The following is a 17569-nucleotide window of genomic DNA, read 5'->3' on the forward strand; positions in this document are numbered from 1 at the left end:
GGGTTTATCAGCTGCATTTGCTGAGAGGAACTTGGCCTGCTGAGACTTCAGCCACGTGTTTGTATGTTCAACAAGCCATTGTCAAGCTTCTACCGTATACACTGACCCCGGTGTCTGAAGTGCCCCCAGCCAACACAGGCCACTGAATGTTTTATCCAGTTCTTCCGAATCCCCTTTCTTAAGGAAAACCTCTAAACCTATACCTATAGGCTTTTCCAAAGTGCTCAAGGGACATTATTGGGCCCATTGTGCAGATGAAGCAACTGAGGCTCAGAGAGGCTGTGACTTGCCCAAGTCGTTTAGCTGTATCCTCCGGCAGGATGGAGTAAGGCGTATATAAAGCTTAGGTTTCTTCCTAAAGGATGAACGCTCCCACAGGCAGCACCTTCCAAGTGTGGGTGACAGGGGCCTTGAAATTGACTCGGTTCCCCAAGGAGGGAGCCAGAGAACATGGCCAAACCGCTCCACCCTGGCAGCCCAGCACCATTGTGTCTCCTTCCCCTCACCCCACTCTCAGACATTTGTGGTACCATGTGTGCATGTAGGAGGCCAGCAAGGTGAGGAACATGGGCTTTCAGAAGGTTTAGGCCTGGGTTGTGTGGCCTTGGGCAGGTCCCTTAGCTTCTTTGAGCATCATGTTCCTCATCTGGGAAACAGGGATGATCATATATACCCCTCAGAGAGCTGTGCTGAGACACAGGGACCTCTGGCTGCTTGAAGCTTCTGGCCTTGGCAGCGGGCTGGGTGGGAGAGCAGGGAGCTGATGGGACTGTGCTAGCTCCAGGGCCTGAGAATACCAGCTGGTTTGGGGAGAGGAACCTGGTGACGTGGTTGAGACAGGACCTGAAGGACACAAGAGGAGGTGATATTTGTGAGGCACCCAAGAGCCAACAGCTAGCAGCCCAGAGCCTGAGGCCTCTAGGGGGAGTCAGTCCATACAGTATCCGCTCCCGGATTTGTTTGGTGCATTCTCTCATCTCCAGGATGTCTCCAGGCCCCAAGTGGGCCCTGCAGTGAATTGTGTAGGCCTTCTCATAGTGGTTCAGAATAAAAGTGACCGTCATGGGCCGGCTGAGCTCAGCACTGCATCCCACATCACTCTGATATGGTCTGTAGTTATTTCAAGGACTGACCCCTAGACTTGGGTTTAAGTGGGCCACACCCACTCCCTGAGCATCCTGTGTGGGCCCTGTCGGATCAAAGGGGAGAAGCTTCCTCTGCCCACCTCTCCTCCAGCCCTCCCTAGTACCACCCCCCAACCCCCAACCCAGCATGTTAGGCCATTGGCTGAGCACTCCGTCCGGGTTCCTCCACAGACTGTTAAACCCCGTGTGTGTGTGTGTGTGTGTGTGTGTGTGTGTGTGTGTGTGTGTCTCCCCATCTCCCCACTAGACTGGGAGCTCCCTGAGGGTGGGGTCCATGGCATGTCTCTGTATCCCATGCCCAGAGTGAATGCTGGACTGGGGTCATAGGGCTTCTCTTTTCCTATTTTACAGATGGCCCAGTTAAGACCCAGTGAGGTTGTTGCTCAGCCAAGGTCACAGCCTTTTGAGGTCCAGAGCTAGCCTAGCCTAGGTGGGTGAGGGGTTGCTGGTGCCATCTGGGGTCGTCCTACAGACCTCAGGACCTTTCCAGACTTCTTTGGGGCCTGCAGCTCCTGATGCACCAGCAGGCAGTGTTCCAGGTGTCCAGTCTTGAACCGTGTGCTCCTGAGAGCTTGTGGAGTGAAGAGTTTTGCCCTCATTAGAGGTCAGGCCTTCATCGCTCCCAGCCTCAGTTTCTTTATCTGCAAAATGGGAATCCTGGTATTTCTCCCTGGTAATGCTTGGTGGGGAGGTGGTTAAAAGAAATAATCTATGCCTGGAATTTAGTAAGAACTCCTTAAGTGTTCACTATCATTGTTATTACTGTTATTAGTGTATTTTGTTACCATCACCTTATTATTCACGCTCCCAGGGCCCCAGCAGCCTCAGCAGACGCAATGGCTCTGGGCCTGGGCAGAACTCTGGTCTGCAGAGAAGTTGCAGTTTCTAATTAGTCAACGCTGGAGGAGAGAGGGCCTGAGTCTTTATTTTTGCTGGAGGATTTCACCTGCCCAAGGCTTCCCCAGTCCCTGTTATCCATTGGGCTGGGACTGTGCCCACCACAGGTAGGGGGCCTGGCTCCAAGCAAAAGCCTCCCCAAATTTCCCCTGCCACTCCCTCCGCCTCCCAGACCTCCAGGGCCATGAATCATTTATGAGGCAAAAATGAAACCAATTAAGGACAAACTTTGAAAGCCTCTAATTGCTGCGCCTGGTGGCCGGAGGAATGAGGGGAGGCAAGCCTGCCTGGTGCGGAATCTCCTTGGCCCAGGCCTTCCCAGGCTGCCTGTCCTACTGCGTCCCAGGGCGCCACGGCCTCCCGGCTCCCCGGCTCCCCGCCGCCTCCCGGCCAGTCGCGTACATGCGGCTCCGGCTGCTGCGTCTGCCACCCCGGCGCCCGCCGGCCCAGGTCCCAAGCCGACTAATTAGGGCCGGCTCCCCTCCCCTCCGCTCGCTCCAGGCCCGAGGTGATGGCGGCTGTTCCTGCCATTCTGGGGCCTGTGCCCCAGAGCTGGCCACATTTCTCAGGGCAGGAGCCAGCCCTGCTCGCCTGGCTTAACCCAGACAAGCCCGGGACGCCCTGTCCCTGAACTGGCAGGCGGGGGCTCTCCGCACCCCCACCGTGGGGTGTAGGCATGGGTAGGCTCCCGGCAATGCTGGGTACATGGCTTGGACAGCACCCATTCAGTCTCAGGGAGAGAGATGCTCATCCCAGCAAGAGTGGAGGAGGCTGGGAGAATGACTGATTAGAAGGAAGTTGGGGGGGATACAGGGGAAGGGAAAGGATGGGATGTGGTGTGGGTGTTGAGCCCCTGAGGTGTTGCCTTGGTGTAGGGGGATCCAACTCTTCCTCTCAGCTTTGCCAAAAACACAGTGACATGCAGAATCCTTGGCCTCAGTTTCCCCATTTGTAAACTATCAGGACTGACTAGCTTTCTCCTGCATTTGGGATTCAAGGAGCTGGGTTTTATATGCCCCCCACTCCCCTCTCTTGGGGGCTGCAGGGGGAGTAGAGGTCAGGCTCTGGAGTATGAACCAGCAGGGCCTGCTTCACTGCCAAGAGCCTTGTGCACCAGTGACCAGCTTGCTCACTGTGTTGAAGGCCAGGCAGGCCCTGGGCACTCAGGCACGTTGTTTGCTGAAACTGAATTTCTGTGCTTGTGTTTTTCCATAATTATATTAGCAGGTGGGATTTTTCCTCGGGGAAGCAGTGGGAGGGGGAGTGCCATGGCAGTGTCCCCGCCCGCTCTGAGCGTGAGCTCACACTCGGCTCTGCCTGCCCGCCTGCCATAATGATTTTTTAATTATGCAGCCAGTGCTCAGAATTGCTAATCCACCTCTAGCCCAGCATCCCCTCCTGCAGCTCACACCCCAGCCCCTCACTGGTGTCCCCAGAGTGGTGATGCCCAGCCCTGAGCCCATCACTGATGCCCAGGACCACCGCCACAGTGGGAGAGAGAGAGGATAGGCTAAGAAGGGCCTCAGGGGCACCTCCTCTGGCTGTGACAGAACTTGGTGGTGGTGGGGGCTGTGGCTGTCTTTGTTCCCCCCACCAACACCAACCCTGGCCTTTGCACGCTTGCACCTGCTAGGACACATACAGTTCCGGAATCGGGCAGGGAAGTGATCAGTGCCTAGCCAAGTGATGTAGCCACACCCCTTTCAGAGACATCAGCCTGTCTTTCCAGCCTTGTGTGACCCCCAAGGACATACACACACAGAAGTGTGATCTTTGTCTCTGTCACACCCACACTCACTTTGCTTCCCTTCCCCACACACACTCAGCCTCACAGGTACAAAAGCACAATAGCATGCTGTGTGTGTTTCTCATACAGAGCCTCACCTGAGGGCCAGGGCACCCTCAGGAGGGCCAGGGCACCCTCAGGAGACACCATTGCTGCCTGCTGTGCCCTGCAGTAGCTGTAGTACTCTGCGGTGGCCCTGTCCCCACTCTGTCTCATTACCCTCCCACATCCACACCCCTTCCCCACCCGATGGGATACACTCAGGTCTCCTTGCTCCCACCTGGTGGGGTAGCTGCCTGTGGCTGGGGCCTGCCTGAACCTCCATCGACCTGGCCTGGGGGAGGTGGCGGGGGGTAGGTAGGGGGGGTTCTGCAGCACTATGGCAGCGGCTCCTCTCCAGGCGCCCAGCTGTGGCATCTGTCAAGGTCAGATAGCGACTCCGGAACCAGCCGGCTCGGCCCCATGGCCCCTCTCGCCTCATTATTTTTGTGTTCTGAGGCTGCAGCGACACCTCCCTCCCTCCCTCTCTCCCTCCCTCCTCAGCCTCCTGCCTCTTGCCTGCCTCCCCCACACCTCTGCAGGGAGGATCTGCGGTCTGGGGGCTTTTGTTTTCCAGTTTTTTCCATGCTCAGGCTCAGGCTCGGGCCAGGCAAGCAGGTAGATGCTGGCCAGAGCTGTTGGGTCTTGAATGGCAGACAAGGCAGGTACCTCCCTCATGGCTGGGACAGGTTCTCGGCTAGTGGAACCCTGGGCTGGTTTTCAGGGACAAACTGAACCTGGGAGGAGCCTCGCCCCACCACAGCCCCAGCACACCTGTGGGCAGCTTCCTGTTTCCATAGGGGCCCCAGCACCTGGCATCAGTTCCTGTCTGCACCATAACCATCCCAGTTGGGCCCCAGACTCAACATCCCAGAACCCCTCAGAGGCCCTGATACTATTCACAGTGCCTGCCTGTGCACACACACCACACATACTGGTATACGCGTCGCAGAAATGTGTTGACACGGGCCAGAAGAACCCACAAACATCCAGCTACCATGTAAACCACCATACTTGTACATACATTCACTCTCTGGCAGACAGGTACCTCACAATAGAGATAGACACACTCCACTTGTACACACAGGGAGGTCACACAAAGACCTCCACCTCCACTGGTATATAAGGCCCGTGTATACATCAGTGCTCAAGCCCACAGAGAGTGACATCTGAGACTGTATACATGTGCCTGGGCGTACCCACAGCCCCCCAGACACATATTCATGCACATAGCATGCACAGGTGTCTGCCAGCTCCCAGGCGGACACACACCAGTTATACTTGTCCATAGTGCTGCTCCTCACGATACATACTCCAGCCTGAGCTCACTCCCTGGGGCCTAGTGTTCCTTGAGCACAGTTACACCACCCAAGGGGCTTTTGTCCCCTAAAATGCTGAAGTAAGCTTGAGTTGAGGCATCCCCCTTGATGTACTCTGTGTCCAGGGAACTTCTGGAGAGTGGGAAATGACGGTTGACAGATGGACTGCCCTCCCCACCTTTCCTGCCTCTTTATATACACCACCCTGAGCCCAAGAGCACTGAGATGGAGTGGGATGGCGGGCTTCCGGGTAGGTCACAAGGGACTTGGTGGCCGCTGGCAGAGAGGGCAGGCTCAGGAGGGTGGCCTCTTAGGCAGTGTCTTTAGGTCCATCTGCCCACCTCCAGGCCCTGGTTAGGGTGTGTAAGTGTTGGTGGGGGTGATATGTGGGCAGACTCCAGGCCCCCCAGGGTCTCTGGGGTAGCCCTGGCCATCCTCTCACTTCCTCCTCCAGCTGTGGACTGCTGTGACCGCCCCTGAGAGGGGGAGGTAGCTGGAGGTTTAGCAGTGGCAGGGCCCCCACCCCCCAGGAAACTCAAAACCCTGGGCCAGCCGCGGGTGGCGGGTTGGGGCAGGCACAAAGAGGGCCTCTGTGCGGCCTGGCTGGGCTGCCCACAGGATTCTGGGGGAGGAGGCAGGAGCCGGTTTCCGTCCCATTCTGCTTCCTGCGGAGGCCGCCGGAATGCCCGGAGCTCTAGCCCAGCCTGGCCCGTCCGGCCCACCCGCAGCCCCTTCCCCTGTCTTTTCCTGGGCCTTAGGGTACAGCTGCAGACTTTTCTGCAACAGTGCCCTAACGTGTTTTGACCAGAGCCTGAGAGCCTGGGCCCATGGGAACTTAGGGTGTTCCCCTAGGCTGAGATCTAAACAGGACCTCATCCTCTAGCCAAAACCCCTCCCTCCATGTGCCTCACAGCCGTTGGCCAGTGTCAGAAAGCCAGCCCCTGGAGTCACACAGACCTGGTTTCAAGTCCTGGCTCTGCCACTAATTGACCTTGTGACCTTAGGCAGATGACTTCCTTGCGCCTCATTTCTCTCATCTGCAAATGGGGATAACACTAGTTAGAGTTAGAGAATTCAGTGAGCAAATGCATGTTAAATGCTTAGCACCTGGCCAAGAGTAAGCACTTATTATTAGGGCCTGTCATCATCATGTCATCTGGGAAGAGAGAGACAGGAGGGGGCTGGATGCTCCTTACGCCAATAAGCCTCACATCATCTGGGCTTAGTCCCGACCCGTTGACCTGCCTCAAACCCTTCTCTCTAAACCCGTTTCCCTATCTGCAAATGACATCATGGGCCGAGTCAGGCCCTCTGGGGCCCTGGAATTTGGAGGGTGGGAGGGGACCACTATCTGGAGTTTTTTTCTGTATCTGTACCTCCTTCCCCATCGCCCCTCTCGGATCGTGACTCCTGCAGTATGGGGTAAGGAGCAAGAGCCATCCTCCATTTTACAATGGGAAACTAAAGTTCAGTGTGGGAGAGAGTCTCAGTCGAAGTCAACAGGAAGGGAAAAGATGGAGGCCCAAACCTAGACCTCAGGAGTCCTAGCCCCCCACACACTCCTGACACACACCCCCAGGCCCCAGAAGGACAGACACCCCCCCACCCCCCAATTCCTTGGCCTAGGTGTCTCTGAGCTCGCTTTCCCTGGCTTGCCCCATGGTGAAGCCCACCAGGAGGGAGGTCCTAAGTCAGTGTGTGGGCCCTAATCCCAGGTTGGTGTCAGCTCAGACATCATCACTTTGCAAAACCTTAGCTAAGATCCCGGGGTCCTAAATGGGGAGGGCATCATTTTCTCTACATCACAACTGCTTATCAAATTGCCTGCTCTAAAAGGGGAAATAATATAGTACCTCTGAAAGTGCATATGAAGATTCAGTGAGACAAAGCATTAACAGTGTCTGGCACACAGGAAGGCCTCCATACATGTTAGCTCTTACCCTCCTGGTCCCATTTACAGATGGGGAAACTGTCTCAGAGGCCATATGCCAAGCACACAGAGGAAGGGCCCTCCCCATCCTTTGACTCTTCTAGGGAAAGAACCTGCTGTTGAGGAAGGACTTATCTTTATCAGAGGTGTCCTAGCTCTGCATTTCACTCCCTAGAACTCCAGGTCAAACCTCCTGTGCATGAAATGGGCGGATCCCTTCCTCCAGCTGTTTTTGGGAGTTCTGTAAGGGAGGACAGAGCCCCACGTACTCCTGGGGTTTTCTCAGCAGCATGTTTCAGTCCTCAGGCAAGGCTGTTGTGCCTGCCCTGGGAGGAGAGGCGTAAGAGGGCTTGGGAGTGTGGAGTCCAGGAGATATGATTAAAGCCCCCCCATTTGGCAGTCAGTTTGGGGGTATTAGTCTTAGGGAAACCCCAGTGGTATTGAGGTCCTATCCCACCCCAGGCCATCTGCTGGGTGCTAGCCGTGGTCAATGTGTCTTTTTATGTATGTTCGTGGTAGCTGAATGTGTCCTATGCTCTCCAGCTGGGCTGCATTTCTCCCAGCCTCCAAGACCAGTGTCCCATGTGTGTCTCCTTGGGCCTGAGTGGGGCTTTTTTTTCCCTCTGGAAACTCCCCAGGCTGAATCATGGAAATCAGAGATGGAAACCCCCCCACACACACACATACCCTATTGCTCAGCTCAGTTCAACCACCGTAGCCTGTGGTCTGCACTCCCCACCTGCCATCAGTCTGTCCATCTTCCCTCCTTTGGAGGCCGAGGAGACCAGCCCACCAAGGTGGGTGGAGGAGTGTGAGGGGGTGGAGTAAAAATGAGCATGGAAGTGTGGGGAAGGGTGCAATGAGCCAGGGTGTATAAGTCCGCAAAGCTGGCCTGCCCAGGCTATGGCAGCTCAGCGTCCTGAAGGCCTTCCTCAGCAGGAGGGATAACCCGGAGCCTGATTCAGCCAGCCACGGAGTAGGGGACGGCTGGCCTCGTGCTCATACTCTGCCTTTGGTAGTGGTGAGGGTTGTACAACTCTGTAGATTTACTGAACATGGCTGAATTGTACACTTATAAACAGCTGAATTTTACAGTATGTAAATGATACCTCAGTAAAGCTGTTTTTAAAAAAAATCCTGCCCTTGGTCTCAAGGCCCTGCCCTGTGGGGACCCTGCCAACCTGACAGCCGCACTTCGCACCCACTTCCCTATTTCTTAGGCACCCTTTCAGGCTTTTGTCCACTTTGGTGACCTCTCCTTATTCTTTTTTTTTATTTTTTATTATTAGTTTCAGGTACACAAGACAAAGTAATACTTAGACGTTTATCATTTATATCCCTCACACTGTGTGAACCCTCTTCCCCCATCCACTATCCCTCTGGCATCCTTATTCTTAACTCACAGGCCAGTGGTCCCTTCCTCTAAGAAGGCCCCCCCATCCCATTCCCCACTTGGTTCTCCTCCTGCTGTCATTTCGCATTGGGTGGCCCAGCTGTGCCCTCCTCCAGGGGGTCTGTGTCATGCACTGTCTCCCAGTGGCACAGGGCATGGGGCTGCTATTGGGTAGGCTGTGGGGCCATGTGTAACGGAACATCTAGAACATCTCACTGTATGCCACCTGTGTGCACGTCTACGTGCAGACAGCACCATCCCACCCGAGCGTTCCCCCCCCACCACCACATGTCTGGCCTGAAGGGCTCCGGACAGAGCTCTGCTGGGGGTGAATCCTGGCTCCTCCTCTGGGGCTGAGTGGAGTGAGGGCATGGCCACTACCTCTGGTGACCTCATGGCCAGCTGGCATTATGATGTCACTGATCAGCATACCAGGTTCCTGCCTGGGTATCTCCAAGCCCCCTAGGTGGGGGTACACCCGTGGGGTCTGACAGCTCTCCCCCCTGACCATGTAAAGGTGACAGGCACGGTAACAACTCGGGGTAGCAGGGTCACCTTGCCTTGGACTGCTGTCAGTTGACCAGGTGAGCAAAGGCGGTCATAGAGGAGGGTAGTGACTAACAGTTGAGCTTTGGGTTCAAGTTCTACCCCAAACAGCACCTGCTATCTGACCTTGGCCTGATAGCTTGAACCTCTCTAAGCTTCCATTTCCTCATCTCGAAATTGATTCATATTTTTATCTCCCAGGTTCTGGGGAGGAATCAGGGAGGGAGTGAAGACATGTAAAGCACAAGAGCACAAGACGTGGGACACAGTAGGTGGTCAATAAATGCTAGCAGCTAAGGTTAGTCAGTCAGGTAAGGGAGCGTGAGTATCACTTGGTGGTGGGAGATGGTTAGAGAGGGGCAAGGTCTAAGCCTTTTGGGGATGACCAGGGTGTGGGGGGTAGAAGCAGGGGGCGGCCCCAGCTTTGACTCTCCCTCTCTTCCCAGCACAGCCAAAGAGCTTGAACCCACAGGAGGTTGGGTTCCATGGCCAAGCCCTGAGGCCAAGAACCATTGACCCCCCCTCCCCAGCCCTTCTCCATTTCCTCTGCCCAGGCCTCAGGCCAGAGTAGGCTGGGGCCCTAGAGGAAGTGGGTCTCATCCCAACCTCTACCTCTGCTTCCCTCTCCTGTGGCCATGTCCAACCGCTTTCTCTTGGGCCCTAGGTCCCTGAGTCTGGGATTCTCCTTGGAGTTCTATTTCCATGTGTCTCGGACCATCAAGTTTCTGAGCTGGTTTGGTGCCCTGGGTCTCTCTGAGCCCATCCGCCCAGCCTCTGCTCCCCATGACCCTGTGTCCTCTGGCCTTGACCCTTTGCCCTGTCCTCTCCAAGTTCCCCTTTCTCTGACCCACCCCTTGAGGCTTCTTTCTCATGATCTCTATCCCCACCACCTGTCTCTGTTCTTCTGCCCCCATGTCCCCCTCTGCCCCCCAGCTCTCCATGACTGGTTCCCCCCTCACCCCCCGCCCCCTGGGCTCTGTCCCCGCCCGTCAGCCCCTGGTCCCAGCTCCCGGCCTGCCCGGCTCCTGCATGGACAAAGGGGTCCTTTGTGGGCTGACCGCGCCTGGCGGGGCGGCGGGGCGCTGGCTCCGCATTGCTGATGAAACGGAGCCCTTTGTTGTCCCTCCTCAGGCGCAGTATTTCTTTTTGGGGGCTGGATGCGTTCCTGGCAGGGCCGATGATGGATGCGCCCGCCGCCGCCCGCCTGCCCGCCAGCTTTCCCTCCCGCTCATTCCCGCTCCGCTTCAACGCAGCCCCAGCTCCTCCCCTGCTGCCTTGGCACTGCCAGGCCCTTCCTGGCCTGGAAAGGGGTTGCTGTGTGCCCTGCAGTAGAAGGCTAGGGACTGGGAGATGGTCTTCTCTTGTGTCCGCCTGTTCCATGAGTAGGGCAAACAGGTCCTGTGGTCGAGGGTCCACTGGGACCAGGGCAACCGCTTTTTCCGTGGTCTGAGGGAGATGAGCCGGGTATAAGGGCAGATTTGGAACAAGCTTAGGGACCAGGCCTTCAGGACTAGATGTTGGTCTCTGCCCACTCTGGAATTTGAAGACAGTTACCCTGTGTGCCAGTCTGCCTTGTGTTTCTGTTGCTGACAAACCACAGCGTTCTGCCTGCAGCACCTGTTCAATGATATATCACGTCCTCTGGTCCCAAGCTCAGCGTGTCCCAGAACTTGGGGGGCTGGGAGAGGGTAGTCCCTGAGGAAAGACAAATGGAAGATCAGAGAGATTCAAAGAGAGGGCCAGAGGTGAACAGAACATGGGTTTGGTCCCCACCATGAGAGACTCAGGATGGAGACAAAAGCAGGGAGGCTCAGCCAGAGCGCCAGCCCTGAATGCAGGCCGGTTGTGTCGGAGGGAGCTGACTTCTAATTGACCTGCCAGCCCCGCACGCAGAGCCAGATCCTGGAGCTGGGAGGAGGGAGGGGAGAGTAGAGCAAGAGCAGCGTTAATGCCGCTATCGATTTCTGCCACCAGCCAGCAGGCCGCAGAGGCGGGGGACTCTCACAGGGGCTAGGGCGCAGACTGCTCCCCTCCCCAGCTTTCCAACCTGCAGGCGCCTGCCTTCTCCTGTCTGGGGGGCTGCTGGGAATGTGGTCCAAGGCTGGGGAGTTGAGCTTGGATAGGCAGGGACTGGGTGAGTTGACTTGGGGTGATGGTCTCTAGCCCTGATCTCACCTGCCCTAGTCCTCAACACCTAACCGGGGTCGCTGATGCTCAGAGACAAGGTACCGAAGAACTGGCCTAGGCCTGGCCCTTAGGAGGTGGGGTGGAGCACAGCTATTCTTGGGCATGCATGACCCCCTTTCTATTACTACAATTCCTGACGTCTGTGACACCCGCAACCCAGCCTGGATAGGCCCTCCTGGGTTTGTCCTGATGGAATCTGCCGGCTTGTCCAGTTCTTCCTCACCTTTCATCTGCCTTCACTAGGAAGGAGCCTAGGTGGGCTGGTGCCCACTGGGGCAGGGCAGGCAGGGTCTGGCTTTCTGCTGCCTGCCACTTCCCTCACCCTGGAGACAGTGTGTTTCCCTTTTCTACACTCACTCCTCCTTGTTGCCGCTCCTTAGCAGTCCTGGGGCAGGTGCCCTGCGCAGGCAGGGCCTTGATTTCCCCCTCTGTAAGTCCAGAGACTTGGACTAGATGACTTCCCTGGGACAGGCTGAGTCCTGTGACTGGGGGATGGTGGGGTTGCCTGGGGACAAAGATGCAGTGTGTGCTGCCCCCAAGCCCAGGGCGGGGCAGGCCCAGCCAGATGTGTGCCTCCCCCTTGAGCCGCCAGCTGCTCAGGCTGGGCCCAGTCCTCCCACCTCTCTCCCGGGGGTTGCTAGGCTGAAGCAGGCAGACAGGGAAGGGACGCTAGAGAGCCAGGGCTTATGAGGAAACTGCCACTCAGTCCGCTCCATCTGGAACAGTTCCTCCCAGAGCTCCTGGCCAAGGAGCCTGGCTACTCACGTGCCCTGTCTTGGGGCCTGAGCAGAATCAGCTCTGTCTTGGGAAGGGTCACACCTACTCTCAGTTCCAACTTGCACCAGCCAGAGGTCCCTCCTGCCCACAGCCCAGCTCTAGGCTCTCACTGGGACCTCCACCCATCTGGGAATCAGACCAGAGCACAGCAGTGAGGCCTGAGTAGAGACGAGTGGGGTCTGAGGTTTGAGAATGAGAAGGACGTGTGTGTATGCCTGTATGTGCACAAGACTGTCCCCCACTCTTGCAGAAGGCTTGTTCTCTAGCACAGTATCCTGCCTGCCCTCTAGCAAGAGGATACACTCCTTTAAATAGGGGTTCTGACCTTTATTTGGCAAACTCTGTTAAACAAAGGCAAACCATTTCCTTTACCTGCAGGACTTGCCAGAGCCTTGAAATAATTGATCTTACAGGAATATCCAGTGAGGATCCAGGGACAGCGTCCCACATTTTGGTCTATACCTTCAAACCCTTCAGAGGCTGTTCCAACCCCTCTTCTCTGTAGTTGGGTCAGGAGAGGAAGATTAGGAAGCAGAAGGTGACTCTCTAACCCCCTGAAGTTAATAAACATGTCCAGCTCTCTCCTACCCTCAATCCAGGAAGGACTGCCTACCTCCATCAGGTCTACCAGACCCTTGCAGGGCAGGTCTGGCTATGGAGACTGGGCTGAGCCATTTGGTGTACCCATGGCTAGTTGATTCTTCTCCTAACCCTTGTCTTCCTCCTCTATAAAATGGGGTGTTACTAGCTAGTATGTCGTAGGGTTCTTGTGAGTCTTAACTGAGATAGTACAAATGAAAAATTCCTCATGGGGTGGGGGGATTTATTAAATGCCTAGTGAGGCTGGTGGTTGTTACAGTGGCAATATGGTTATTGGTGGTGGTGGTGGTGGTGGTGGTGGTGGAGGTGGAGGTGGAGGTGTTTACTGCTGCCCTGACCCTGTATCTTGTCCTGACAGAGTGAAGACACTTCCACGGGGACACCTGACCATGTGCCTGCTCTGAGCTTCGAGGCCCACCAGGCATCTCTCTCGTCGGCAGCAGGGCCCGGGCTTGTCTGAGGGCCCCCACTCCCCACCCCCTACAGTTGGCAGGCTCCCCCAGCAGCGGGGTCTGGGCCTCGGCCCCACCATGTCGAGCCTCGGCAGTGGCTCCCAGGACAGTGGCAGCAGCAGCAGCAGCAGCAGCAGCAGCAGCAATGGAAGCAGTGGCAGCGGCCCAAAGGTGGGAGTGGCCGACAAGGGTGCAGCAGCGGTCGCTGCCACGCCAGCCTCCGCGGTGGCGGATGATGCACCACCCCCCGAGCGTCGGAACAAGAGTGGCATCATCAGCGAACCCCTCAACAAGAGCTTGCGCCGCTCCCGCCCTCTCTCCCACTACTCTTCCTTTGGGGGCAGTGGGGGCAGTGGCGGTGGCAGCATGATGGGCGGGGAATCTGCTGAAAAGGCTGCTGCGGCCGCAGCCGCTGCCTCCCTGTTGGTCAATGGGCACGACCTGGCAGCGGCCATGGCTGTGGACAAAAGCAACCCTACCTCAAAGCACAAAAGTGGTGCTGTGGCCAGCCTGCTGAGCAAGGCCGAGCGGGCCACGGAGCTGGCAGCAGAGGGACAGCTGACGCTGCAGCAGTTTGCGCAGTCCACGGAGATGCTGAAGCGCGTGGTGCAGGAGCACCTACCGCTGATGAGCGAGGCGGGCGCAGGCCTGCCTGACATGGAGGCCGTGGCAGGCGCCGAAGCCCTCAACGGCCAGTCCGACTTCCCCTACCTGGGCGCCTTCCCCATCAACCCAGGCCTCTTTATCATGACCCCGGCGGGCGTGTTCCTGGCTGAGAGCGCGCTGCACATGGCGGGGCTGGCCGAGTACCCGATGCAGGGGGAGCTGGCCTCCGCCATCAGCTCTGGTAAGAAGAAGCGGAAACGCTGTGGCATGTGCGCGCCCTGTCGGCGGCGCATCAACTGCGAGCAGTGCAGCAGTTGTAGGAACCGAAAGACTGGCCATCAGATTTGCAAATTCAGAAAATGTGAGGAACTCAAAAAGAAGCCTTCCGCTGCTCTGGAGGTAACGGCGCCTTAGAGGGAGGTGTGTGGGCTCTTGCATCTGTCTGGCAGTCCAAATCCACTCCTAACTCCCAACCCCACCTTTCCTGCCTGGGCGAGGGTCTGGGGGACACCCAGCCAATCCCTGGGCTTTTGGGTTCTAGGCCAGACTCCAAGACACCAGTTCACTGCCTCACAGTTCAGAGCCACATCCTGAGATCCCATTAGGTTGTAGTTTGCGAGGCAAGCATAAAACTCCAGGCAGAGGCCTCACATTTCCAGCTAGGCCCTGGAATTCTGAATCCCCCCCTGGAGTTCTAGGTTAAGTATTGAGATTCCCATATATGTCCTAAGTTTCTGACTTTCAGATGTGTCCTAAAGCCTCCCGTTTGTGACCTAAGATTCTGGGACTCTCCCCTGTCCCATTTGACGAGGTTCTGTCTCGTGGACTCTGTGGCTTTGAGGAGTAACCCTTTCACTAGCCCCTTTAGGGCCCAGCCTTCCCCCAAGGCCACCCAAGGATAGAGTAGCCCCAGTGCTGACCATCCTGCTCTGAGGCCTGGAAGAACCCTGGGACTAGGCACCTAATTGACAAATTTGGGGTGCCTTGGGGCCCCAAGATCAGTCTGGTTGCATAGCTAATGGCCAGGAATACTATGGGCCTGGGATTAGGGGGTGATCCTGGGGTATGAGCAAGGCGTGTCCACTATGGGATTGGCTTAACGAAGGCCAAATGATTCCCATACCGCCTTCTCTCCACCCTCAGCTATGGTGCCAGACCTGGGTACAAAAGCATCTTTTCAGTCCGCTGTACCTGCCCTATCCCCACCCCTCTACGAGTGGGCTTGACGCAAATGTCCAGAATGTTTAGAAAACAACAATGGCACCCCAACTGTGGCTAGCTACTCCCTGAGCCCCAAACCTCATATATCTGCTCTCCTGCCCAGAGAACACATCTATATGCACACAGGCACCCACTCTTGTCTAGTGTAGACACATGCACACACACACACACACACATCCCACATCCCTGCCCCATGCACATAGTCTTACTATAGATGCAGTCTCTTAATAAACACAGCAGGTATCCTTCCTCTCCACCACAGCTCCAAACACACTGTACACTGGCAGAGCTTGAAGTACACATCCATATAGGTATCCGGTGCACATGCTTACACGCTCATTCGCCAGAAACGTGCACACAGCTCCCAGATGCACCACAGCCACCTGGCGCTTGCGACCTTTGGACCAGGGAAAGGGGTGCTCCTGTCTGGAAGGAGGGCTCCTGGGCACAGTGGCTCAGGAGGGCTCAAGGTGCTCCAGGCCCTTCAGCATCCCACTGGGTCAAGGCTCTGGCCTGGCCAGGATGTCAGGAACTCCACGGGGTGGCTGCCTTTACTCCATGCCCATCCCTCCGCCATGAGGCCGTCCACGGGGAAACGTCTTTGCACCAGGCCCAGCTGGACCCTGACTGAACTCTCTCCTTGTTTTTGTCTCCCGCCCCGCCAGAAGGTGATGCTTCCGACGGGAGCTGCCTTCCGGTGGTTTCAGTGACGGCGGCGGGAACCCAAAGCTGCCCTCTCCGTGCAATGTCACTGCTCGTGTGGTCTCCAGCAAAGGGATTCGGGCGAAGACAAACGGATGCACCCGTCTTTAGAACCAAAAATATTCTCTCACAGATTTCATTCCTGTTTTTATATATATATTTTTTGTTGTCGTTTTAACATCTCCACGTCCCTAGTATAAAAAGAAAAGAAAAAAAATTTAACTGCTTTTTCGGAAGAACAACAACAAAAAAAGAGGTAAAGACGAATCTATAAAGTACCGAGACTTCCTGGGCAAAGAATGGACAATCAGTTTCCTTCCTGTGTCGATGTCAATGTTGTCTGTGCAGGAGATGCAGTTTTGTGTAGAGAATGTAAATTTTCTGTAACCTTTTGAAATCTAGTTACTAATAAGCACTACTGTAATTTAGCACAGTTTAACTCCACCCTCATTTAAACTTCCTTTGATTCTTTCTGACCATGAAATAGTGCATAGTTTGCCTGGAGAACCCACTCAAGTTTATAAAGAGAATGTTGATGGCGCTGTGTTGAAGCCCCTCTGTATCCATCCACATGGGCCGAGCTGCCGTGATGAGCTCACAGAGGGGGAGGGAGCCACCTCCCCACCCCCGGGCCCAGGCCAGGCCTGCTGTACCCACGGTCCCCACAATGAGATCCCCCACCCCAACAGTGAAGATTTTGCAAAAATGAAAATTCTGTTCATTTATCCATTGAGATCTGGGGAGCCCATGTTTCAATAGTTCTGATGCTGGCTACTTAAAGAAAATAAGTCCTTTTTTTTCTGGCCTGGCTGATGGCTACAGAAGAAAGGGCTTCTTTGCGTGGTCCCCTACCAGTGGGGGTGGGTACCCAGGGGGCCCCCTTGCCTATGGCCAGCTTCCTGCTGATGAACATGCTGTTTGTATTGTTTTAGGAAACCAGGCTGTTTTGTGAATAAAACGAATGCATGTTTGTGTCACGAAGCACCGCTGGCTTCTTGCTCTCCGGTTTTGGGGGCTATTGCTTGGCGAGGGTTGTCTGGGTCCACCTTGGGAAGGAAGAAGGATCATCCAGGGACATTTAGAGTAGGGATCTCTTGGGAAATGAGGCCCTCTGGATCCACAAGGAGGGCAAGCAGGAGCCGCCAGCCTAGCTGACAGGATGGAAATGCTATTCATCTGGAAGTGGCTGGTACCTCACTTGTCTGATTATACCTTCTACCATAGAACTTGGACTTCCAGAGACCTTCACTCACCTGGAGCCACCTTCTCTGTTTACCTAAAGTCCACAGGGCCTGAACAGTGCAAAGCAGTCAGCACTTCTGGGGGTGGGGCCTGAGCTGCCTGTTCAAGTTCTTATTTCTTATTTGCAGGGATTTAGTGCTCCCCCAACTACTGAGGTGAGTCCCCAGGGAACAGTTTTAGCCCAGGTTCGTGGGGACCTGGCTACCTATGCCCAGCACACACAGAGACCCTCCACATATCCCTCTTCAGGCCTAAAGGCTGCTGCATTGGGACCTAGGAGTGTCCCTAGCTTTGTCTCTTGTTTAACGATCCCAACTCCTGAACGTTTGTTGGCGCAAGGTTGTCTTGGGACCTCCGAAGCCAGATGTCTGGGGAAACCACCACAGAGCCACATGGTCTAGGCCAGGGCAGCCTGAACAGGAAGCGGTGGCAGCTGCATACCCCCTCCGCCCCACACATCACAGGCTGGCCTGCAGGATGACGCCTGTCATCCACTTAACAGGAAGGCAGTATTCCCACACAGCTGCTTTAAGCCTGGCTAAGACGGAGGCTAGACTTGAGGAAGGACTTCCTGACGATGTTGGACCTGGCTTCAGGTGGGTGAGGGCTTTCGGGATGAGAGAAGGGGCAACTTCTAAAGCTGAATGGGCAGTGAGGTGGGGGAGATTGGTCACTTCTGCCATTGTTTCTAGGAGGAGAAAAAGCAGCCATGTTGGGAGGGAGCTCT

At 55.9% G+C, this 17569-nt stretch overlaps 1 protein-coding gene across 6 annotated transcripts in view; it reads left to right on the top strand.

The window, feature by feature from the left end:
- CXXC5 (CXXC finger protein 5) overlaps nt 1-16581 on the top strand; it is a 33686-nt gene extending 17105 nt beyond the window's left edge. For 2 of the 6 annotated variants that reach the window (XM_074313615.1, XM_074313617.1), the window contains exons 2-4: nt 9257-9366; nt 12978-14076; nt 15564-16581. In XM_074313615.1, the coding sequence (XP_074169716.1) occupies nt 13150-14076; nt 15564-15608 (972 nt within the window). In that variant the 5' untranslated portion in view covers nt 9257-9366; nt 12978-13149 and the 3' untranslated portion in view covers nt 15609-16581. The remainder of the gene's footprint in view (nt 1-9256; nt 9367-12977; nt 14077-15563) is intronic. The other 4 variants (XM_074313614.1, XM_019740306.2, XM_074313613.1 and 1 more) reach the window with 2 other exon arrangements.
- Nucleotides 16582-17569: the final 988 nt, after the last annotated feature.

Source organism: Rhinolophus sinicus, linkage group LG10, assembly GCF_036562045.2.
Source record: "Rhinolophus sinicus isolate RSC01 linkage group LG10, ASM3656204v1, whole genome shotgun sequence".
Taxonomy (NCBI): domain Eukaryota; kingdom Metazoa; phylum Chordata; class Mammalia; order Chiroptera; family Rhinolophidae; genus Rhinolophus; species Rhinolophus sinicus.